Source organism: Ornithorhynchus anatinus, chromosome 10, assembly GCF_004115215.2.
Source record: "Ornithorhynchus anatinus isolate Pmale09 chromosome 10, mOrnAna1.pri.v4, whole genome shotgun sequence".
Lineage (NCBI taxonomy): Eukaryota > Metazoa > Chordata > Mammalia > Monotremata > Ornithorhynchidae > Ornithorhynchus > Ornithorhynchus anatinus.
The window spans coordinates 45655891-45680720 of record NC_041737.1 but is presented as its reverse complement, the minus strand read 5'-3'; the positions used below and the strand labels follow the sequence as shown (position 1 = coordinate 45680720).

General features: G+C 46.3%; 1 protein-coding gene across 5 annotated transcripts in view; it reads left to right on the top strand.

Annotated features, from left to right (window-relative positions):
* Window positions 1–5962: 5962 nt before the first annotated feature.
* ZNF800 (zinc finger protein 800) overlaps window positions 5963–24830 on the top strand; it is a 36276-nt gene continuing 17408 nt past the window's right edge. For 2 of the 5 annotated variants that reach the window (XM_039913254.1, XM_029073559.2), the window contains exons 1-2: window positions 17423–17472; window positions 18454–18588. In XM_039913254.1, coding sequence (XP_039769188.1) covers window positions 18528–18588 — 61 coding nt within the window. In that variant the 5' untranslated portion in view covers window positions 17423–17472; window positions 18454–18527. Of the gene's footprint in view, window positions 6128–9144; window positions 9228–17421; window positions 17473–18453; window positions 18589–24830 lie in introns of those variants that run through there. The other 3 variants (XM_029073562.2, XM_029073561.2, XM_039913253.1) reach the window with 3 other exon arrangements.

The window sequence follows — 24830 nt, the reverse complement described above, 5'->3', positions numbered from 1 at the left end:
TTTTCTTAAAATAAATCAGTCCATGTTTCCCCACCCCTCAAGAACCTCTAGAGGTTTCCTCGTCACATCAAACAGACACTCCTTACCATTGGCTTTAAAGAACTCAGTCACCTTGCCCTCTCCTATCTTACTTCGTTGATTTCCTATTACAACCCAACTCGTTCACTTTACTCCTCTAATGTCAACCTCCTGATTGTACTTAGATCTCATCTATTTTGCTGCTGACCCCTTGCCCACATCCCGCCTCTGGCCTGGAACTCCCTACCCCTTCATACTCGATAGACTATCACTCTCCCCACCTTAAAAGTCTTATTAAAATCACATCACCTCCAAGAGGCCTTCCCTGACTAAGCCCTCAATTACCCTACGCTCTCATCTTTCTGCATTGCCCTGGCAGTTGGATTTGTACCTTTCAGTCATCCCATCCTCAGCCCCACAGCACTTACGTACATATCTGTAATTTATTTTAATATCTGCCTCCCCCTCTGGACTATTAGCTCCTCATGGAACATGTCTACCAACTCTGTTAGATTGTACCCTCTCAAACACTTAATACGGTGCTCTGTACACACTGTGTAAATATGATGGATTAATTGATTGAGCAAATTGAAATGAAGCCAACTCTAATGTTCGTGCTAAAATGACTAAATATCTATTTGAAACAAGTATATTTGAGGGGAGAAAATGTTTCCTTTGCAAATATCGCTTCTGCCTTATCTCAATATCAACAAACTTAATTTTAAGCACCAACCTAACTAAAGTAGGTAGACAAAACCAACATTAACCAGTAGTAACATAGTCCCATTTTCACACTTGCCTCAAGACTTCTGTTGTGATTCTATCCACCTGATTAACATAGAACATTACATGACATTTCCCCGCCAGGCTCTCCACTTCCCCTTCTGCCATCCTGCTGGAGGGTAACTGTAACCTATGCAGGTGGGTTAAGGGCTATGCCACCAGCACTCTGGCAACAGTTCAAATAGGAAACCCAAGTGGGAGAGAACTTCAGGTTTTCCAGCCCTGCCATGGTGAATTTTGTTAAAAAGTACTGGTGATGATGCCTCCAGTCATTAGGTTGACAAATTGTTTGCTAATGTTGGCACTGTTAAGAAATATGCAGAATCCATTAACTTAACTCTTTTCCATTTGCTGAGCAATTTGCCTAGATTCATCAGAGAAAACGCTTTCCCTATGAAAATCCATCAGAAGATGGACTGACCACAGACCCCTAACCACTCCACCGTCTCTCACTCAGATTCCATCCATACTGTGCCTGCCAGCCATCCCTCCCAATGTGGGGATTTGAAACAGACCTGAGGTGGTTTAGATCCTTGTCATCTTCAGCTTTCCCAACAAAGCTCCAGTAGCAAACCTTCCCTAACCCTGCCCTGAACCCCCATCTCTGTCCTGAACTTGCCTGAAATCATATTCATATGCTGGATCTATTAATAAAGCTGGAATAATCTGTGGGGTGCATGGTTAGGGATCATGGTAGGTGACTGATCCACTTGGGCAGGAGTAGATTGTGTGGCAGGAGGTCTGAAGCAGAATGATTCTGGCCTCTAGCTCTCTCAATAATAATAATAATAATAGTATTCATTAAGCACTTAGTGTATGCCAATGACAGTACTAAGTGCAGGGGTAGATATGGGATAATCAGTTCCCATTTGGGGCTCACTGAGTAAGTAGGAAGGAGAACAGTTACTGAATCTCCATTTTGCAGAAGAAGGAACTGAGGCACAAAGTTAAGTGCCTTGCCTAACAGCGCACAGCAGGTAAGTGGTGGAGCCTGGATTAGAGACTGGATTAGAAGCTAGGACCTCTGCCTCCCAGGCCTGTGATCTTTCCACTAGGCGATGCTGCTTCCCTATTACCCTCACTCCAGCTCTAGTTTGTGGAAGGGGGCTGCAATTTTCGTTTCACTGATTTCAGTGGCCAGACTTTTCCCCTATTTCCTATGCTGAGTTGTATCTTTCTCATTTATCAGATTTAGATCTAAGTGAAAGAACTGATTTTCACCTTATTTGGTGTGGATATGCTCTCATCAGGGCTAGCTCTGTCTGAGGCTATGCTGTTTTATGATATCCCCCTTTCTTTCTTTCTTTCTTTCTTTCTTTCTTTCTTTCTTTCTTTCTTTCTTTCTTTCTTTCTTTCTTTCTTTCTTTCTTTCTTTCTTTCTTTCTTCCTTCCTTCCTTCCTTCCTTCCTTCCTTCCTTCCTTCCTTCCTTCCTTCCTTCCTTCCTTCCTTCCTTCCTTCCTTCCTTCCTTCCTTCCTTCCTTCCTTCCTTCCTTCCTTCCTTCCTTCCTTCCTTTCTTCCTTTCTTTCTTTCTTATTTATTGAGCGCTTACTGTTTGCAGAGCACTGTACTAAGCACTTGGAATGTACAATTCGTCAACAGATGGAGACAATCCCTGCCCAACAACAGGCTCACAGTCTAAAAGTGGGAGACAGAGAGCAAAACAAAACATCCCTTCCTTCATATCTGACAGATAACTTCTCTCCCAATCTTCAGAGCCCTACTAAAATCACACCTCCCACTGCATATGTACATATCCATCTGTAATTGATTTTTATGTCTGTCACCCATCTTTTCTCTAAGATGCTTGTTGGCAGGGATCATGATACCTACTTGTTTGCATTGTACTCTTCCAAATGCTTAGTACAACACTCTGCACACGGTGAGCACTCAATAAAGACCATTGATTGATTGTAAGAAGAGTCGAGAAAATTAAAAACATGAAATCAAGGCATTGTTTCAAAATATAACTGGAAAGAGTGTACCACCGTTTTAAACCAGACAGTTACAGTGGTTACATATGGTTACATACATATAAACCTGTTTCATTTCAGGTTTACATGAAGGTGTAATAAAGGTAAGAGAAAGTGTCTAATCAACTCTTTAAGAAGAATATGCTTCACTGATTTCAGAAATGAGTTCTTCAGGATAGACATCCTGGATAACCAGGATAGACATCCATAAAACTATATGAAACATCTAAAATAACTGAAAATGAAAATCATAAAAAATGAGTATACTAAACTAAAATAAAACACAATTCTCATAATGAAAGCAGGGAAAATCAAGGACTTCAATCTAATCCAACTGCAGTAAACATTCCACCTTTTTTGGTTTATCTTCATGATTGCCACAGCACAAATACTTAAAGAATGGTAAGCACAGAAAAGCATAATGTCTATTGCCTGCGTGGGTTATAGAAAGAAGTCCTTTTCTTCTCTAGAATATTTTTCACTGGAGCAAAAGATGTTCAAACTTTCTTGGCTCATTTATGATGAAATGAAGTGTTGGGTCCTCTCCTGTAATCTATCAACCATGCATGATTTTCTATCTAATCTATTCTGTTCTTATCTGACACATGTTGATTTACTTTAGGAGGGGAATGGATCCTTATTTAATCCCATTTTTAAAAATAGTTCCTAGACTTTGTGCTTGTCCTCATTCACCTCTGAAAGGTGAGATTGTTCACAGCTACTATGAGGGCTGGATGTAGTTATTAGAAACCAATAGAAGTAGGAATGAAGCAGATGGGACCTCCTCCTAGCTAATAAAATTCCAGGAAATTAAAGGGAAATTAATGTGTTAGGAGTCAGCCCTGTAAAGATGCAGAAATAAAAATCCCTCTAGAATTGTGTAAAGTTCCAATTATTTTTAATTATTGAATTACCCGATCTGGGAGGAGTTTTTTTGAAAAATAGATACGCTTTTAGGAACATGCCATGTTAACAACTTCCATGAAAACTGGATCCCATTCTTTTCCTGCTGATTGATGAGATTGGGGCAATTTTCAGCTATGGAGACTCGTCACTTCAGGTTTAAATGGCAAGTCAGTGGACTTGCTTAGCACACCTCTCTCAGGGCAAGGTGGCTCTCAGCAGGCACCTTGCTTTTGTTTGGGGAATCCCTGAGCAGTGTCCCCTACCTGGGCCATCACTATGGAAGGTGAGGGGAAGGAAGGGATAGGAGCAGGGGCACAGTGACAAACTTACCTGTGCCCTCCAGGTCTGGTCTCCAATCTGTAAACTATACTCCTCTGCCTGCCTGAAATTGAGAAAAAAACAAAACCAAACCTCACCTTTAATGCTAATTCAAATTATTATTTTCTCTTAATGGGGTGGAAGTAAATTTATTTTAAATGCAAAAATGATTAAGAGTAAAGAACATTTCTATATTACATGTATTCTTAATGGTACTTATTAAATGCTTATTATGTGCCTGATACTGTACTAAACTGTGAGGTAGATACAAGAAGATCAGGTTGGACACAGTCCCTGTCCTACAAAGGGTTCACAGTCTTTGTTAGAGGGGAGAGATTTTAACTCCCATTTCACAGATGAGGTAACTGAGGAACAGGAAAGCAAAGTGATATGCCCAAGAACCCACAGAAGACAAGTAGAGGGGCTGAACCCCAGTTCTGCCACTTGTCGGCTGTGTGACTGTGGGCAAGTCACTTAACTTCTCTGTACCTCAGTTCCCTCATCTGTAAAATGGGGATTAAGACTGTGAGCCCCACGTGGGACAACCTGATTCCCCTATGTCTACCCCAGCGCTTAGAACAGTGCTCGGCACATAGTAAGCGCTTAACAAATACCAACATTATTATTATTATTATTAGGAGGACTGGATCTACATTATCCCCTCCTTAGAAAATGGGGTTTGTTTGAAAATCATCTGTAAAAACAAAATACTACAGGTGTTTTCATTTTCATCTCGAACTTGGCCAAAAAAGATCAGTAATTTTTCTATATCAGTTTCTGGTCCAGGAATAAAGGACATTGATGTTTCTGAATTGGTCGATGGTCTGGAATGAAAACAAAAAAATCTTTTTTATTTTTCAGCTCTTGAAGGTTTTTCTTTATATCGTATTCTTTCTGGTATATTTTCTTCTTCTTTCTCTCTCTCTCGACTATCACATACTCAGAGAAAATGCAGAGTAAAAAAGTTGGCTGAAAATTTCTATAGATTGTCTCCTAATTCTCAGGAGTCTTGGTCTTCTGTGGTGTTTTCTTTAGGGACACAGTGCCAAGGAACAGATTAAAAAACAAATCTGGCCCAAGTTTAAAAAAGATCTCTGTATAATTTAGCAGTTATATCAATAGCAAATATTTAGGAGATGATTGTATCTATAACATTAAGTTTGTGAACTACATAGCACTGTAATGGGTGCCAAGAAAGTGACTGTTAGAACCAGACGGTAAAGAAGTATAAAACGGGTGGTTTTTTCCTCTTTGCCTGCTCTGTTTTAGGTTCTCACTTAGAGTTTCTGTGCAAAATTATTTCAGGAACCTTCTCATGCCAGAGAAGGACTTATGAAAACCAAGAAATGGGAGGCACCAGACTTAGTGGGTATTCCACCATCACTGTTCTTCTACCCGGGACAAGAACATAAGCATCTTGTCTATCCCTTGATCAATTTGGGTCTTGCAGGCCTTTGCAGAAGCCGACTGACGAATGTGCCGCTATCAATACCAGCACCAAAATGCTTTTCCAACTAAAGTGATTTAGGAATACATTGCTCTCTCTATTCGTTTTTAACCTAGATTACATTCTCTCCAGCTCTGGAGAAGACATGGGATTTAACGTTTTGTCTCCTCTTGGGGATAGGGACACAGTATCAGCTATTCTTTGACTCTGCTGTTACCTTCAGCATCCAGGTGTCAGTGCCTGATTTAACATTGCTTAGCAACTCATCTCACCAAGAACACTGAAACCATGGCTCCTGTGGGGATTTTCACTAAATAGGAGCTACTTTGCCTGAGAGGAAAAAGCAATTCCCTGAGGTTCATTTTCAAAACTTTAACTACATTAACTCCTTCCTTACTTTATAACCCTCAGAGATTTTTGGATATAAGAAAATTGGAAGTATTTTATTAAATCAACCCAGAGATTTGATCTACTGCCTGCCTCTGTTAACTGCCAGTGACTTTTTGCCTCAAAGGACAGAAAACCACAGCGAATTTCAAAACCAGGTGCATAATGGCTCCCAAGGACCTGAAGTCAGAAGATTTCAAGGAAAAATCTGTAAAGCCCTTACTTGCATAATCAGAGTGGAAAAAAATCCTTAAAGTTGGAACAAAAATCACCCTAAATAAAATCTAAGACTAAAGGTATGACCATCCTAACTTTGGCATTATCCTTAACTCACTTCTCTCATCCAACTCCCATATTCAGTATGCCACCAAGTCCTTCGGTTCTGTCTTCACAACATCACGAAAATCTGCCTTTTCCTCTCATCCAAACTGCTGCCACGTTGATCCAAGCATTTATCCTACCCCATCGTAACTACTGCATCAGTCTCCTTACTGACCTCCCTGCAGCCTGTGTCTCTCCCCATTCCAGTCCATACTTCACTTTGCTGCCTTGATCATTTTTCTAAAAAAAAATTCAGGCCATGTTTCCCCACCCCTCAAGAACCTCCAGTGGTTTCTCATCCACCCCCGCATCATATACTCCTTACTAGTGGCTTTAAAACCATGAATCACCTTGCCTCCTCTTATCTTACTTTCCTGATTTCCTACTATAACCCAGCATGCTCACTTCGCTTCTCCAATGGCAACCTATTCACTTTACCTTGAGCTTGTCTATCATGCAGGCGGCCCCTAGCCCACATCCTGCTTCTGGCCTGGAACTCCATATTCATTCATTGATTCATTCAGTCTTACTTATTGAGCACTTAATGTGCACTAAGTGCTTGAGAGAGTACAATATAGTAATAAACAGACACATTCCCTGCCCACACGAGTTTAGGGTCTAGAGGGGGAGGCGGAAAATATAAATAATTAATTACAGATGTGTATATAAGTGCTGTGGGGCTGGGACGGGGTATGAATAAAGGGAGCAAGTCAGTGTGGTACAGAAGGGAATGGGAGAAGAAGAAAGGGTGGGGGGCTTAGGGAAAGACCTTTGGAGATGTGCCTTCAATAAAGCTTTGAAGGCGGAGAGAGTAATTGTCTGTTGGATTTGAGGAGGGAGGGTGTATCAGGCCAGAGGGAGGACGTGGGCCAGGGGTCGGTGGTGAGATAGACAAGATTGAGGTACAGTGAGATGGTTATTACCATCACTCACTCTTCCCACTTTAAAGGACTTATTAAAATCACATCTCCTCCCTTCCCTGAAGAGCAAAGAGACCTTCCCTGACAAAGCCCTCATTTCCCCTACTCCCTCTCCCTACTGCATCACCCTTGCACTTGGATTTGTACTCTTAATTCACCCCACCCAAAGCCCCCCAGCACTCACGTATATATCTGTAATTTATTTTAATGTCTGATTCTCTCTAAAGTCCTCGTGGGTGGGGAACATACCTACCAATTTGGTTATACTGCACTTTCCCAAGCACTTAGGAGAGTGCTCAGCATTCAGTAAGTGCTCCATAAATATGATTGATCAATCAGGCAGGAGAGGAAAAAAATGAGTACTTATCCTCTCATATCACCCAGAAAGATAATTTCTAAGTCTTTAGGATTTTTGAGGTTATCTGAAGTTTCCATAGTGAATATTCAGATTTTAAAGGATTTAGTTCTTTCACTAAAGTCTTTTATCTTCATTATTTGGAGCTCTAATCTAGACATGCTTCCACTGACCTGTATGCTCCATGAAGGCAAGGATCATATCTTCTACTTCTTTTCCTCAATTATTTAGTAGAACGTTCCGCACATGGGAGGAACTCAGTAGGCTCGGCTAATACTGATGTCTCAAACTATCTCAAAGTTGTAGGTGTTACTAATAGGCACTCTAGGAAGATGAGAGACCTTGGCAAGGAAAGCTCTTCCAAGGTTGCGTCTTTTACCTAAAATAGACCATCTCTAAAATCACTCCATTTCCTTGGAAAGATTTATGGTGCGTTTTTCACTGTAAAGAAGTTATTTAATATGGTTGATGGGAATAACAGAAAACTGCTAAATGTATTTTCGGAATTTCAAGAATCAGAATGCTAGTAAGTAGGACAAATGTTAATGTCTGCAGTAAATCAAACAAGAAGTGTAATCACGCTCTTACTGCCTACTAGGGGGGTTCTGGCTTTATATACCCAAATGTTTTGTGTGCATAGCGGGTTTCGATTTCCGAGTTTGAAAAGAAGTGTGTCTGGAGTTATGTACGTGTGCAGGCAGGGTAATGCTCTGGACTTTGTTCCAAACTGGTGTGAGGATACAGTTACTGTTAATTGGTCAGAAAGGTTGTTACATCATCACCTCTCTGCACAGACCAACCCATCAACTTCACAGAGAAGGCTCCTGAGAGATGTTACCTAAAGCATAATAATATAGGATTACAGCAAAATCCCTTGTCTTTCAAGGGCAATGCAGTCCTTTACTTAAGCATATTTGAGATGACTGATTGGGGGAATTACCCGTAAGAATGACTTTGCCAATTGAATTTTTCAGATGCCTTTGAAGCAAAAGGTATTATGGGGTCGGATTCGGAATTCTATGAGACGTGCCCCCTATTCCAAGCCCTAACCTCCTCTCTTTGCCTCCACTGCTTTCCTGATTGGCTCTGCTTGGCTCCTTGCTTGCTCCCAACAAGTAAGGAGCCTTTGCAAGACCCTAAGTGAACCCGGAGCTGCTCAGAGCCTGGCACGTACTAGTTGTAATAGTATTTATTATGCATTTACTTTGTGCAGAGCACTGTACTAAGAACCGGGAGACAATATCGTAAGTGGGAATTAGATTTGGCCCTGTCCCTCAGGGTGTTCTGGAGCATTCCTCACGGGCACTCCATATGACAACTACAGATCAGTCAATCAATCAATGCTATTTATTGAGTGCTTACTATGTGCAGAGCACTGTACTAAGCGCTTGGGAGAGTATGGTACAACGGAGTTAAGAGACCTGTTTTCTGCCCACCGCGGGCTTACAGTCTCGGTGGTGGGGGGAGACCGACATTACTATAAATAATTTAAATGGAAGGCAAGGGTTGTATTATTATGTCTCTCCCATTAAAGTATAAGTACCTTGTGGGCAAGGAAAGTGTCACTTCATCATTCTGAACTTCCCAAGCCTCTAGTACATGCACATTGAATGGGTGGTCAGTAAATGCTGCCACTCAGCTTTCCCTATCTTCAAATCCCTCCTGAAATCTCACCTTCTCCAGGAAGCCTTCCCTGATTAATTTTTCTTTTTTACAGGTCATATCCTCCCAACTACCACCACCTCAGCACATCTGTCCCATCTCCAGATTTGTGCCCTCACAACCACCTGAAGCATTTCTGTATGTATCAGTTTACACGTTGTACTATTTAAATGCTTATCTGTCCTCGTGGCTGTCTTCCCATTCTCTCCCTCCTCCCTTCTGTATTTGATTTTGTCTCTCTCACCTGCCAGACTGTAATCTCTTTGAGGACCAAAATCATGTTTTCTAAACTCTTATTCTCCCAAATGCTTAGAACAATATGCTGCATAGAGTTGGTGCTTAATCAATCATACTGATTAAGGAAGGCAGTTGGCCTCAAGACAAGGTGCCATCCCCAGGTTCCAGGCAACTAATAATAATTAGTAATAACTATACAAAGAATCCTAGTTTTGGTCCTTTCTGAGCACTTACTAGATGCCAAGCACTGTACTAAGGGTTGGGGTTGACACAGCATAAGCAGATTAGACCTAGTCTGATCTTAGTCTTAACTCTTAGTCTAAGAGGGAGGGAGAACAGGAATTGAATCCCCATTTTACAGATGAGGAAACTGAGGTACAGAGAAGTGAGTTGCCTAAGGTCACACAGGAGGCAAGCAGTAAGACCAGGATTAGAACCCATGTCCTCTGACTCCCAGGCCCGACCCCTACCCGCTAGACCACGCTGCTTCTGCTCTGCCGAGGGGAGAGGGTAAGATTTAAGAGCTGGAGTGCTAGAACAGCTGTTCAATTATCAGTCGAGCTAAGCACTTGGGCGAGTACATTATTGGTGTGTGTGTGTGTGTTTTGGCGGGGGGAGCAAGACCGACAGTAAAACAAATTACAGGTAGAAGGAAGTAACAGAATGTAAAGATTGAAATAAAGTCTAACTGGGATAAAGGTGGGACGGGGTGGAGAGGGAAGTGGTGTTGGTGTGAGTTTCTGAGTGTTTAAGAGATGCGGTTTGGTAGTTTGGGGTTAAATAGGATGGGGAGGTGAGAGATTAATCAGGGAAGGCCTCCTGGAGGAAATGTAATTTCAGAAGGGCCTTGAAGATGACAAACACAGGGGACTGCGGGATGTGAGGAGGGAGGGCCACTTATCTATCCCCCTAGTTTAGGCATTTCCCTTTCTGGGCCCTGTCGTTTTTGGTCATGGTATTGAGCTCTTGCTGCGCACTTATCTCCCCATTCCCAGAGGTCACAGACAAAAAGCCATGTCTATCTTTCCTTCCCCTTCTTCCTCCTTTTTGTAAATTATTTTGTGCCTAGCAGCATGGCCTAGTGGAAAGACCTCGGGCCTGGGAGTCAGAGGACCCAGGTTCTAATCCCATCTCTGCCATTTGCTTGCTGGGTGACCTTGGGTAAGGCACTTAACTTGTCTGTGTCTCAGTTTCCTCATCAGTATAATGGAGATTCAATACCCGTTCTCCCTCTCCTCTCCTCTCGACTCTGAGCCACATGGACTGTATCTGACCAGATTAACATGTATCTTCCCTAGTGCTTAGCACAGTGCTTGAATTATAGTCAATATGTAACCAATACCATAATTATTATAATTATCATTGCCCATCTCTCCTGTTAGATTGTAAACTCCTTGGACACAGGGACTGTGTCTTCTACTGTATTGTTCTCTCTCAAGGGCTTAGTGTAGCACATGCTGCCCAGTAAATGCCCGATAAATACTATTGACTGATCGATTAAATTGTTGGGTGAAATTCCCATATACGCACATACCTACGGAGACTTCTCTGGACTTGGTAGCAATACGTCATAAGCCAAAAGAAACTCTCGACTTACGTACCCACAATTAAAATCCAGTTATGTGTCATTTAACTAGCATCAACAATCCCCAAATTGCCAACAAGTGACCCTGGAGTGGGGGGGGGGGCTGTTCTATTGGCTCAAGTGCTTAGCACAGTGCCCTGCACACAGAAAACCCTCAATACTACTGACTGATTGGCAAGCTTAGCAACTGTACGTAGCAAGATGCGACTGAAACCTGTGACATCAGTCCATGACTCATTTGAATTGCATCTGATGACATTCCCAGGTTTGGCAGTTTAGTACCGTAATGATGCTGATTGGAATGTGCTTCCTCTATTTAGAGACTAGGCCTGGCTGGTGGAAGGGTAAGAGGTCAAAAAGCACCCATTGGTCTGTGGACTTGCCTTCGAGAACCGTGGCAGGCCCTACTAGAACCTTCTGGGTAGGAGGGTGTGGTTGGACCTGCAGGAACACCCTTTTGGACTGCAAAATGACACATACACTTAGTCACTGCACCTGTTAATCAATAGCTTGGACAAATGCGTTCTCTTCTGCAATGATTCATACGGTCTTCAACTTCTCCTAATGGAAAAGTAGATAAAGATTCCTGGTGAACATACTATTTAATCTAGGTGTGACCCTGTACTACATTATCAAAATGGAAATGAACAGGCGTCCAACTCGGCTGTGTTCTCTAGCTGAGGTATCTTGGGAGAGGAGACTGTTTTTTGTTTGGTTTATTTGGGCATTCATTAAGCGCTTACTACGTGCCAGGCACTGAATTAAGCACTGGGGTATATACAAGTTAATCAGGTTAGACACAGTCCATGTTCCACATGGGGTTCACAGTCATCATCCCCATTTTACAGATGAGGGAACCGAGGCACAGAAAAGTAAAGGGACTTGCCCAAGGTGACACAGCGGACAAGTGGCAGATCCGGGATTAGAAGTCAGGTCCTTGTAACTTCCAGGCCTGTGCTCTATCTACTGGACCACACTGCTTCTTCTGTGTCCAGTGTACTCAGGATCCACGTATTTTGCAAAACAAGCAGTAATACATATTGCATTCATATTTCCCTCCCTTACGCCCATCTCAGGCTGCAGCTGGGAACTAAGCTTTGTCTGTGAGAGCCCTGGTGCGGCTTCCAAAAAAACACCCCAGAACTAGTAACTGTGTGAAAGCAACCACGTCCTCAGCTTGATTCTACAGAACTTAAAGCCACAGAAGGAGAGTTTACAGCAATGCGGTTTTGCTGCAAAACTGCTTCTCTCTTGGACACACGCATCTGCAGTGGGTTTGGGGGATGTCTCAACAGTTGAACCCTCAGTTTTCCACAACCCAACCTTTTCTTCTTGGTGCATATACTGTGTACTGGGTGGCTGCAGCCACATGCAATAGTTCCTCCCCTTTCAAGCAGGTGCCATCCACTGCTGCATCCACTGCCCTTCTTTTCCTTCTCTTTTATTCCCTTTTCTTCTTCCTTCCTCCACCTTCTTTCCCTTTCTTTCTCCTCAGTCATTTCATCCCCTCTTTCCCCACCTTTATTCTCCTCCCCTTTTGTTTTTTTTTCTGTCTCCGGGGGTGAAAGTTAAAAAAAAAATCTTGCCTGTACACTCACGATATTATACCCTTTATGTAGCGTAATGTGATTGGTAAGGCGATAAACCAGGACCTGGTTTATGTAGGGACAAAAATAAAAATGGGAGAAGGGATGTGGGGTTGGGTGGGGGTTGAGGGACAGATCAGTCCCTCTTGGACCCCCGCCCTCTACTGGGGCTAGGGACAGAATCTCGAGATTGGGTGCCCCTTTGCTTCTCAGCCTTTGCGCCTGGCCATGATTGGCTCTCTCTCCTCGCAGTGCACTGGGAGAATGGGCCTGCAGTTTGGGTTGGGCAGGGGTCCTGCTCAGGCTTGAAATGTCCCCCTCCTCCGGCCAATCCAACCAGCTCCTCCCTGGAACAAACCCCCTTGGCTCCCACCCTGAGCTCCCCAGTGGGCGCGATGGGAGGAAAGAAAGGAGGAAGAGAGGTGGGGACGAGCAGGCTACTGTCCCCTCCTCTTTCTCCTGGAAACAGAACGATTGGCAGGCTCAGAGCAGAGTTGAGGGTTGGACAGCGCTAATGGGATCGGTTTTTAAGGGACAGTGGGGTTGGCAAGCCGGCTGCTGAGGGGCTAGGCCGAACCAAATGGTACTGGAGAGGCACCATCCAATGCATTCTCTAGACTCCTAACATGCCTACCTGTAGCTCACCTCCTCCACGATTAACCAAAAACATTTATGGGGCACCTACTTACTCTGGCAGGAGAGTCATGCTAAAATACATTACAGACAGAAGGGAGAAATAGCATACGAAGGGCCAAACATAAATGTTAAGGGGAGAGGGAAGGCAACTACCCAAGTGTTTTGGTGGCATGGAATAGCTTGAAAATGGGGGTCAGTGGAAGAATGGGAGGACCTCCAGGCAGGAGGGAGGAACTGAACGTGATTTTAGCAGTGGGAGAGATAAGAACGAGGTACAGTGATTAGGCTGGCTTGAGGTGAACAGCATATGCAAGGTGGGCTGTAGTGGGAGACGAATAGATACGTAGGAGAGAAAGAATTGATTGGGTACTTGCCCTCCCTCCCTCTTCTCAGAGCACTTATGTACAGGGCAGATGGAGTGGAAGGAAGGAGCAGATTTTGGAAAATGTTGGGGATGAAGAACTGACAGGATTTGATGGGGGACTGAGTAAAGGGCGTGAAAGAGAGAGAGACGAGTCGAAGATAATGCCAGGGTTGCAAATTTTAGAGATGGGGAGGATGGTGGTGGGGTCACCTTTGATGGGAAAGAGAAATGGAAGAGTAGATTTGGGAGGGAACTTGAGGAGTTCAGTTTTGGAGGCCCTGAGGTGGAGGTGCCAACAGGGTGGCAGGAGGAAATGTGAAATTGCAGAGGAAGAGAGAGTTCAGGGCTAGCCAGGTAGATTTGGGAATCATAGAGGAGGTAGACGAAGCCACAGGAGTGGATGAGTTACCCAAACCACCTATCAGTGGTATTTATTGAGCTCTTACTGTGTGCAGAGCACTGTAGTAAGTGCTTGGGAGAGTACAGTACCACAGAGTTGGCAGATATGTTCCCTGCCCATAGTGAACTTACAATCTACAGGGGGAGATAGACATTACTATAAATAATTTATTGATATGCACAAAAGTGCTGTAGGGCTGAGAGCGGGGCAAATGCCAAATGCCCAAAGGGCACAGATCCTAGTGCCAAGGGAGTGAATGGAGATTGAGAAGGGAAGAGGACCTGCAACTGAGCCTTAAGGGACACTGAGCTAGGGAATAGGAGGCCAAGAAAGAACCAGTGAAAGAGATTGTGGAGGATCAGCCAGAGCGGTAAGAGGAGAGCCAAGAGAAACGGGAGAGAACAGTGTCAGAAATACCAAGGTTAGATATTGTTTAGAAGTGTCAGAAATACTAAGGTTCGATATTATTTTCAAGTGAAAGGAGTGGACCCTCAAGGCTCAGTTCTGCGTCTCACTCTCCTCGTAATTTCTATCGGCTCCCATGGCTTCAACTACCATCTCTATGTAGATCATTCCCAAATCCACCTCTCCTGTTCCGATCTCACTCCTTTTCTGCAATCTCGCCTGTCCTCCTGCCTTCAAAACATTTCTGCTAGGGTATTCAACTGAACTCATCTTCCCCTCCAAATCCCCTCCTTCCCACGACTTTCCCATCACTGTTGACAACACCACCATCCTCCTCGTCTCATGAGCCTGCATCCTTGGCGTTGTCCTTGAGTTACCCCCTCCTTCGATCCGCATAGCCAGTCACCAAATCCTGGCGGTGCTATCTTCACAACATCTTCAGGATCCAAACTGCCACTTTGTTAGTTCAAGCCCTCACCTTGACCACTGACTGCATCAACCTCTTTACTAACCTCCCTTTCTCCAGCCTCTCTTGTCTTCAGCTCATACTTCACTCTGTTGCCCATATCATTTCTGTACTGCTAGAGAAATAGCATGGCCTAGTGGAAAGAGCATGGGCCTGGGTGGCAGACCTGCTGTGTGACCTTGGGCAAGCCACTTAACTTCTCTGTGCCTCACTCAGTTCCCTTATCTGCAAGATGAAGATTCCTGTTCTGCCTCCTACTTAGACAGTGAGCCCCCTGTGGGATCTGATGATCTCATATCTACCTCAGGGCTCTGTACAGTGCTTGGCACATTGTTACAGTGCTTAACAAATCCTACAATTATTATTATTATTGCATTGATCCGGGCATCTCTTCCTACTCCTCGGAAACCTCTAACGGCTGCCTATCCATGCTTGCATTAGAAACTTCTCTCCACCAGATTGAAGGCGCTCAATCAGCTCTCTCTCCCCTCTACCTAGTCTCACTCCTCTCTCACTTCATTCCAGTCTGCATACTTTGCTCTTCTAACACCAACCTACTGACTGTGCTGTGCTTTTGTTTCTCTCACCACCGACTACATGCTCACACCTTCCTTGCTGTCTGGAACTTCCCCCCTTTTCACATCTGGCAGCAGTCCACTACTTTCCCCGTCTTCAAAGGCCTACTAAAATCACATCCCAGGAAGCTATTTCCTGACTAATCTCTCATTTTCCCACCCCGTTTCCTTCTAAATTACTTCCCCTATGCATTTAAGTCCTTACTTCCTAAGCATGTGGGTATTCAACCCATCTCCCACACCCCTCAACACTTATGTTCAAGTCTTTATACTTGATTGCTTTTCCTATTGGCAATTTATTTTACATCTGTCTTCTCTGCTAGAGTGGAAGCTCTTGGAGAGCAGGGATCATGCCTACGGACTCTATAGTACTCTCCCAAGAGTTCAGTTCAGGAAGCTGCCCAGAGTAAGGCCTCGGTAAGTTCCACTGACTCATGGATTGTGTGTCCTGGGGTCGAATGCAGCCAAGAGGTCAAGGAGCATTAGACTTAGAGTTGGCAAGAAGGAGGTCACTGGTAACCTTACAGAGAGTGGTGTCAGTGAAGGGGGCAAAAAACCCCAGGTGGGTCAGTCAGCCCTTATCTAGGAGAAGCCCCTTCCACTTCATCCCCTCCTGGAGCTGTGTCAGGCTTTCACAGGAGCTACACCTCGCACACCTGCACAGTCTCTACCCACCACCCCGCATCTGGACTTTGCATTCCCCTCTGGAGTCAGTGTGTGGCAAGGCAAGGATCAGTATTTCCGAAAGGTTCACACCGAATACCAGAATCCCGTTTTTCTGGTGAGTTCTAGTTTCCTTTATCCTTATCTGTCTCTCCCGTTAGATTGTAAGCTCCTTGAGGGAAGCAGTTGTCATGCTTCTGTTGCGCTCTCCCTCACTCTTAGTATATTGCTTTTCACTGAGTAGGCACTCAATACTACTGATTGATTCCCCTGTCCTCTTTCCCTTCTCTTGCTTTTTCCCTTTTCATCCTTGCACTTTCCTCCTCCCCTGTCCATCTCTTCCTCATCCTCTTCCATTACCTCCTCCTCCTCCTCCTCCCCTTTCATTCCTTCCCACTCCCTCTTCCTCCTCCCCGCTCATCTCTTCCCACCCCTTCTCCCCTCCTACTCCTCCCATCCCTTCTTCCTATTCCCCTTCCCATGCTCATTTCTTCCTCCCTTGCCATCCCCTCTTCGTCCTCCCCACTTCGTCTTCCCTTTCCTATCCCCACTTCGTCTTCCCTTCCCCCTCACTTCTGCCTCTCCTCATCCCTTCTCCCCTGCCCATCGCCACTTCTTTTCCATTTTCCATCCCCACTTCCTCCTCTCCTCATCCCTTCTCCCCTGCCCATTCCCCACTTCCTTTTCCGCTCTTCCCCCTCACTTCCGCCTCCCTTGCCTTTCCCTCTCCCGCTTCCCCCTCACTTCCTCCTCTCTTCATCCCTCCCCCATTCCTCTTCCCCTCCTCACTTCCGCCTCCCCGGCCTCCCCCCGCCCCCCCCCCCCCGCGGCCTCCTGCCGCACTTCCTCCCCGCGCTTCCCTTTCCGCCTCCCCTCCGGGCCGCGCCCCCCAGCGGCCACGTTGGGGGCGGCGGCCCGACGCATGCGCGGTGGTGTTGGCGGGCGTGTGGGCCGCCCGTCTTCCCGGTCGGTGCCGCGGTCGGTTCCCCCCGTTCGGCCCCCCCCGTTCGGCCCCCCCCGTTCGGCCCCCGTTCGGCCGGCGGCTTGTCACTTCCTGCCGTGCCCATCTCCGTCCGGGGTCAGCGGCGGCCCCCGCACCCCCTCCTCCTGCCCCTCCTGCTCCTGCTCCTCCTCCTCCGCTGGCCCCGGCCCCCGTCTGCCGCGGCAAGGCGGGACGGCGGGGGGAGAGGCGGGGAGGAGCCCGACCGGCCACAGAAAACTTTTCTTCCTGCGGCGGCGGCGGCGACGACGACTGCTCTCCGAGGAGGAGCCGCCCGCAGCGGCCCGAAGCGGGGGGCGGAAAAAGGGCGGGCGGTGGGGAGAGGAGGAAGAGCGCGCCGACGAGCGCGCTGCAGGTGGAGCGGCGGCGGCGGCGGCGGCGGCGGCGGCAGCGGAGGCTCCTGTCAGCCCCCGGCCCTCCCGGCCCTCCCTGCCCGGCCTGCCCGGCCTGCCCGGCCCAGGACTTGGTGAGAGCCTCCTGCGGGCACCGGGGCCCGAGCGGCTGCAACTCCTCGGTCGCTTGGCCGGGAGGCCCGCAGCCCCCCTTGCCTTTCCCTCCCTTTTGAAACGGGGGAAACCCTCAGCGCGGGCGCGCCCCTCCCTCAGGACCCCCTCCCCCTGCAGCTCCCCCTCCCCCAGTTCATTCACTCGTTCCTCTGTGCGGAGCACTGGGCTCAGCGCCTGGACCGGACGGTTGGGCAGCAGGGACCATCCCGGCCCAGCAGCGGGCTTCACCGTCTAAGAGGGGGCGCGGGGCGGGGCGGGGCGGGACGGGACGGGACGGGGGGATCCCAACCCATCCAAACTTTCCCTCCTTCCCGTGGCCGGGCAGTACCCTGGAGAGGGGGTCTGGGGGCGGGACGGTGGGGAAAGGGCGGAAAAAAGGCTGAAAAATGGCAGCTGCAGCTCCTCCTCCTCATCTTCCTCGTCCTCTCCTTCCTCGCCCTCCTCCTCCTCCTCCTGCTCCTTCTCGCCCTCCTCCTTTTCGTCGTCGTCCTCCTTGTCGCCCTCCTCCTCCTCCTCGTCACCCTACTCATCCTCCTGCTCCTCATCCTCCTTCTCCTCATCCTCCTTCTCCTCATCATCATCCTCCTCCTCCTCAACCTCCTCCACATCCTCATCCTCCCTCTCATCCTCCTCTTTCTCGTCCTCCTTCTTCTCGTCCTCCTCCTTCTCGTCGTCATCCTCCTCCTCCTCCTCCTTTCCATCCTCCTCCTTCTTGTCCTCCTCCTTCTCATCCTTCTCCTCATCCTCCTTGTCCTCCTCTTTTCCGTCCTCCTCGTCCTCCTCCTTTCGTCGTCCTCCTCCTCCTCCTCGTCCTTTCTGTTCTCCTCCTTTCCGTCCTCATCCTCCTCCTTCTCATCCTCCTCCTTTCTGTCCTCCTTTCCATCCTCCTCATCTTCCTCCTCCTCATCCTCCTGTGACAGGGGGACCGTTGCTTGTTTCAGCAGGAGACAGAGAGGACAGAGCCACGATGAGGAGCTCCGGGCTGTAGGAGGGAAGTAGGTCGCGCCCACTGAAAATGCCTCTAAGGGACAAGTGCTGTCAGACGGACCACCATCACCATGGATGCTGCGAGCCAGGTACTGGTGCGGCTTGGCCCCCCCGCCTCCCTCGGCCGCCCCCACCACCATCCGATTGCCCGCCGGCTCGGCTGCCCGGGCCCGGCGTGGGGACAGGGGCGGCTCCCCCCTGGCCCGTCAACCCGGAATCCCACCGGCCCAGGAATACGGTGATAAGAGTAATACATCCCATCGCTATTATATTATTCTAGACTCTGCCAGTAATAGTAATAATGGTAGTATTTGCCAAGCGCTTCCTTTGTGCCGAGCACTGTTCTGAGCGCCGGGGTAGAGAGGTACCGGATCCATCAGGTTGCCCCACGTGGGGCTCGCATCTCTCCCACCACACACATTTTACCAATGAGGTCACTGAGGCACAGAGATGGAAGGCAACTTGCCCAAAGTCACACAGCTGACAAGTGGCAGAGGCGGGGTTAGAGCCCACGACCTCTGTCTCCCAAGCCCGGCCTCTTTCCACAGTGTTTCGCCTATTCGAGACAATGAGCCCCTTGCTGGGTAGGGATTGTCTCTATCTGTTGCCAAATTGTACTTTCCAAGCGCTTAGTACATTGCTCTGCACACAGGAAGCGCTCAATAAATGCCATCAAATAAATGAATGAATTACGATTACAGAGCAGCCCGGGAGGCCGTGGCCCAGTCCGGTCAGGGGGCATCCTCCTCACTCTGCCCCTTAAAATGACAGCCGAGAAGTGTCACGCCAAATTGTTTCCGCCAGATTTAGTTAGTTACTCAGCCACCCCCATTTCTCTCAAAGACCAGTGTAATGCCCTGTTCTTCCCCTTGACTCTATTGCCATTGTTCTTGTCTGTCCGTCTCCCCCGATTAGACTGTAAGCCCGTCAAACGGCAGGGACTGTCTCTATCTGTTGCCGACTTGTTCATCCCAAGCGCTTAGTACAGTGCTCTGCACATAGTAAGCGCTCAATAAATACTATTGAATGAATGAATGCCCCTAAGTTCTGCTCCACGTTAGAAGGCGGTCTGGGGGAGCTCCGGTTCGTCCCGCAAATCACTGTTCTTAAAAAATCTTTTAAGACCATAAGTGCGGGATGCCTTTTACGTATACTAAACAAATGGACCATAACTTTATTTTCTCTGAACTTTTAGGAGGCATGAAATGACCCTTAGTTGAGCTATTTTAAAGGGTCCCTTGGCTGCTCAGGTGATGGTAAATGCACCTCTTATTTTGTTAAAGAATATGCTTTTCTCTAACTTGAAGTATTCTCAGGGAATGTTTGTCCAAGAAAAGCTGGCTGGGAAATTGTAGCTGGTTTTTACATCGTTAATAATGCGCCCTCATTTTTATGGTGGGGATTGACAGAAAAGTTTCAGAAGTGAGAGATTTTTCTACATACATCAATACCGTGAACGATTTCAAAGTCATCCGCTCGGGAATCTTTGCTTGGAATTAAAGCAGAAATATTACCTGGGTCTGCAAAACCCAAGGGAAGGGAGAGCAATGGTCTGGTTATTTGCATATCTGCTTCATGTAGTCAGGCACCACTAGATAATTCAGGCACCCCCCCCCCCAAAAATCCACTTTGTGATCTGCCTTAAAGAGCTGGGTGGTTTACCTGATTATTTGATCTTTACTTTCTTTGAATTGTGCCTACTCATCCTCAGCATGTAAACACCATTTCATCTCTGGTAAAGAGAAAAGTGTGTACTCAGGTGATGTGTGTGCTTTCAGACACATACATGTTTTGCTTTTCCCCCCTGAAAATTGAAATAGGACTAGAGATGAAATCCAACCAGCCCAGATAGATTTATGTTACTCAGATGTATCAAATGGTCCACAGGAAAGCTGCCTCAGTATTTTTCCCTTTCCCTTGGGATTTGACTTTTGGAAAAAAACCACGCACACGCTCTCTTTCTCTTTCTTTCTCTGCCCCACACCTACAAGCACCCACACACTGACTCTCTTACTGAGAGGGGTGTGTCCAGTATGCTTTTGGGAGGAGCCCAACTGACAGGAAGTTCTTCCCTGCAATTGCGGGGACTCTGTCCTTCACAAAAGTGCTCAAGCAGCAGGTGGAGGAGGAGGAGGAGGAGGAGGTGGAGGCTCCAACTCCTCCCACAATTTTTCAGTGGGCTCCTGGAAGTCAGAGCTCCCAGTTTGGCCCAAAGGATTGCGATACCCTAGCAGCACTGGGCAGAACAAATGGTTATGAAGGCCTTCCCCTTCCCCCACATTACCTCGGCCCCACATGCCCCAACGACTTTGCTCTGCCATTGTTGGGTTGGTTTTACCAAAATCTGGATCTTCAGCGAGGCTTAGTGGAAAGAGCAGAGCCTCGGGAGTCAGAGGACGTGGGTAAGCAGCGTGGCTCAGTGGAAAGAGCCAGGGCTTCGGAGTCAGAGGTCATGGGTTCGACTCCTGGCTCTGCCACTTGTCAGCTATGTGACTGTGGGCAAGTCAGTTAATTTCTCTGTGCCTCAGTTACCTCATCTGTAAAATGGGGATTAACTGTGAGCCTCACGTGGGACGAACTGATTACCCTGCATCTCCCCCAGTGCTTAGAACAGTGCTCTGCACATAGTAAGCGCTTAACAAATACCAACATTATTATTATTATTCTAATACCAACTCCTCCACTTGTCTGCTGTGTGACCTTGGGCAAGCCACTTCTCTGTGCCTCAGTTACCTCATCTGAAAAATGGGAACTAAGACTGTGAGACCCACGTGGGACAACTTGATGACCTCTTATCTGCCCTGGTATTTAGAACGATGTTTGGCACATAGGACTTAACAAATACCATGATTGTTATTATCTTAAACATTTTAAAGATTGTGGGTTTTTTTAACTATCTTTGAATTTATAAGAGTATAGAAAATTATTGTGACCGTAAAACTCGATAAAATGAATGAAAATGTCAATCTTCCTCTATGGAATTGTGGGGGTATGTGTTTGAGGAACCATTGAAGGGTTTATATCAGATTATAGACTAATGCTTCATTAATAAGGCCAGTTATGTAGGTGAAGGAATCTTTTGGTTTATTTTAAACAATAGGTATGTATAGTAGTGTTTTCTTACTTTTGAGTTGGGTTTCTCCACCTACAGAGGGCTGAAGGGGTTCAGACTATGGCCTCGAGAATGATCTGGATTTTACTTCTCTGATCCTCCCACCTTCTTTGTGCCAAAGCTTAAGCCCCTTCACCTTTTCCTCTAAAAGCAGCCGATCATTAGAACGGGGAACAAATTCCCTATCAGCCAATGTTCCCGCCTCCAGCCTCTTTTAAAAAAAAATCCTATCCACCCTATGATTGGAAATGAAGAAGAATTGATCAGTTACTCAGGTCTTCCATAATGTGTGTTTTGGATAGCAGTGGTGTTAGGGAACTAGTGAAAATTCTTCCGAAAATGCACATCCTATCTGGATAGACCGCGATGTGATATCGGAAGATGGGGATGTGCGTTGGTGTCGGTCGAGGTGACGACGCTGCCATGTTTTCCAGCCTCTCTCAACCTTACAGTACTGTTCAGTACAGTCCTTTGTGTTGCTTTGGGTTTTTTCAGCTTTACAGTATTTAATATAGTGAATTTAACCATGAATGGCTAAGTTGTAAGGCATGCTACAGGTGGTGGCTCTGCTTCTGAACTGTAAGCTTGTTGATGGCAGGGACCCTGTTTACTCACTCTTTTGTATTCTTCCAAGTGCTTAGTTCAGTGCTCTGCACACTGCAAGTGCTCAACAAATACCACTGATGGTAATGGTGGATATAACAATAGGATAGGGATTTGCATCAAAAAGATGTCAGTCACAGTGGTATCTGAGCCATCTAACCCTCTAAACCATTAATTCCCATTGAATCAGTGGCACTATAATGCAGTTTTCCTATAGCACGAGATTTCAAGAACACAGCTACTGATTTAAAGCAGAAATGCCTGGATTTGAATCCCCCCAAGCTTCCTTTCCGATTCATTTTCTCAAGATAGTTGGAATCATCTTTGTAATTTTAAACTTTTTAACTTGCAGGTACTTTGTGATCAGTCAGAGAGTCAAGTAGTCAAATGTTTCAAAACACCCCTGAGTTTTACCCTAACAAACTGCTGATATGGATCAGAATCTTTTTCATCATCTTTTAAAATAAAGTAAATCAAGATGAAGTTAGCACAAACTTTGAAATAATCTCTTTCTTTTGAAGGGGACTATATTTCATTGAGATAAACTTTTCAAATTATTTGTGGCAGCTCTGTCTTCTAAGCTAAGATTAAGTAGTACTTTTCTTTTACCCCCAGGGACCAACTGAAATCAGGCAGGGTACCAGGACTGTTCTGTCCCAGGAGGGTGTGAGAGAGAAGGGGGTGCCCAGAGAGGGTTCCAAGAGAAGGGAAAGGGGGACATTTGTTGGTAGGGAGTTTCTAAGGTTTGAATGGGAGGAGAAGTCAAGCGGTAGTGTCATGACAGTGTGGCCTTAGGATGAAGACCAGTGCCGTACGATCGGTAACATCCCAGCATCAAAGGGTGTTTGTAGAATTGGTCCTAAATTAGTTTGGGGGCCCCAGTGAGTGGGGTGGTGGGATGGTGTCCCTGGTGGAAACTGGGTGTTGGTGATGAAGGATCGAGTAGGGTATTGGGGTCCAGTTTTAGGATGATAAAGTGTATCTTAAAGAACCAGTTCTGGGAATGATTGCATGGGGATTACCCGAAAGTGGGGAAGTCATAGTATCCCTCAAATACTGGTTTATCTGTGAGGAATATATTTCTGGCAGGATATGTGTGGAGGATGGAGGGTTGGATCACCAGCTTGGAGGGAGCCTTGGGAGATCAGGGAAGAGCTTTTCTTGTTCTCTTTGGACAGGTGTCCTTAGAGTTGTACATATCCTGATAGGGAGAGGAGGAAGGAGCTGGTGAGATAGGAAAGTGTGGACGGTGGTGACCTGGGGAAGACTTTGCAGGGTGAGGAGGGAGAAATTTTGTGTTTTAAGGGTGGGAGTGAAAATGGGTGTGGTTGGGATTCTTGGGGAGATAGACTGGAATGGTGGGAGCAGTGGCTCATGTCTAAAATGCACAAGGCCCACTCTCAGTGGCTTTTAATTCCCCTCTGGTGGAGTCTGGAATATTCTCTCCAAGTTAATTGGGAGCACTTAGAACAGTGCTCAGTGCTTAGAACAGTGCTTGACACATAGTAAGCGCTTAACAAATGCCATAATAATAATTATTATTTGAGATCTTCCAGGGTGAGTCACAAGGTCCTGAGATGCAATGAGGCTGACCTAAACCAACTAGGTTTTTTTAGGTGAGATCAGGGTGCCCTTAGAGCTGCAGGAAGCCAGATGGCTAGGCTAACCACATTCTTTTACCAGTTAAATAACAGCTGCATCTTGGAGAAAGGCAAAATATTCTTAGGAGCTGTATTCTGGAGAAGGGATTCTAAAGTTCAGGGGGGGTAGGTGGGGAGGAGTTGCTCCTTTGCCTTCTTAGACACAACTGTCTCTTGTAGCACTTTTAGACATTTTCAGTGTCTTGGAATTGTGGGCCTTCCCCCTCTTTTGCACAGCATAGTTATTTGGATTGGGAAGATGATGGAACATTTCTTTCATGTAGGGGAGAAGGCATGCCATTACCTGATTGAGCGATGCATTTCATTTTTTTTTTCATTTCTTATTGTCATTACGTGTTTGAGGGATGCAGTTCACCTTTTTTTCATTTCCTGCTGTCATTTTGTAGTTTAACGGAATAGTGTAATACTACACTCCTTAGTTAATGAAAAAATAAAATTTTCTGATCTGTTGAAGTGGAAAAATAATGATTTTTCACATCCTATAGAAAAGTTATGGTCAGAGTTAAAAAAAAAAAAAAAGTTATTTTTAAAGCAGTGTATGTACATGATTCTTGATAACACACCCGAAGAATCTGCTGAAGACTAGAAATATTGACCTGGCTAATAAGAGAAAGCAGGCTGGGAACTATAGGGAGCTCAGTTGACTGATGGCTGTCTCCACTAAGCACATAGATGGCTTTCGGCTCCCTGATTAGGTGAACAGGCAGCAGAAGGATGTGGGCATGTGCTGCAGGTTCCAACCCTAGGAGCAGGTAGCTGAAAGCATGTGGCAGTTCACTGAGTGGCCTCATTTCTTTCCAGGCGAGGGGGATGTAGAAAGGTGGGGTACAGGTAAGGTTGGGGGAAGCAGAAAAGAGATAAGATAGTTGCCTGGGATTACCTTTCCTCCAAATTTTCCATCGCAGACACTAAGGTAGGGGCAGCCCGCCCAGCCCATCTCCACTTGGACACTCCA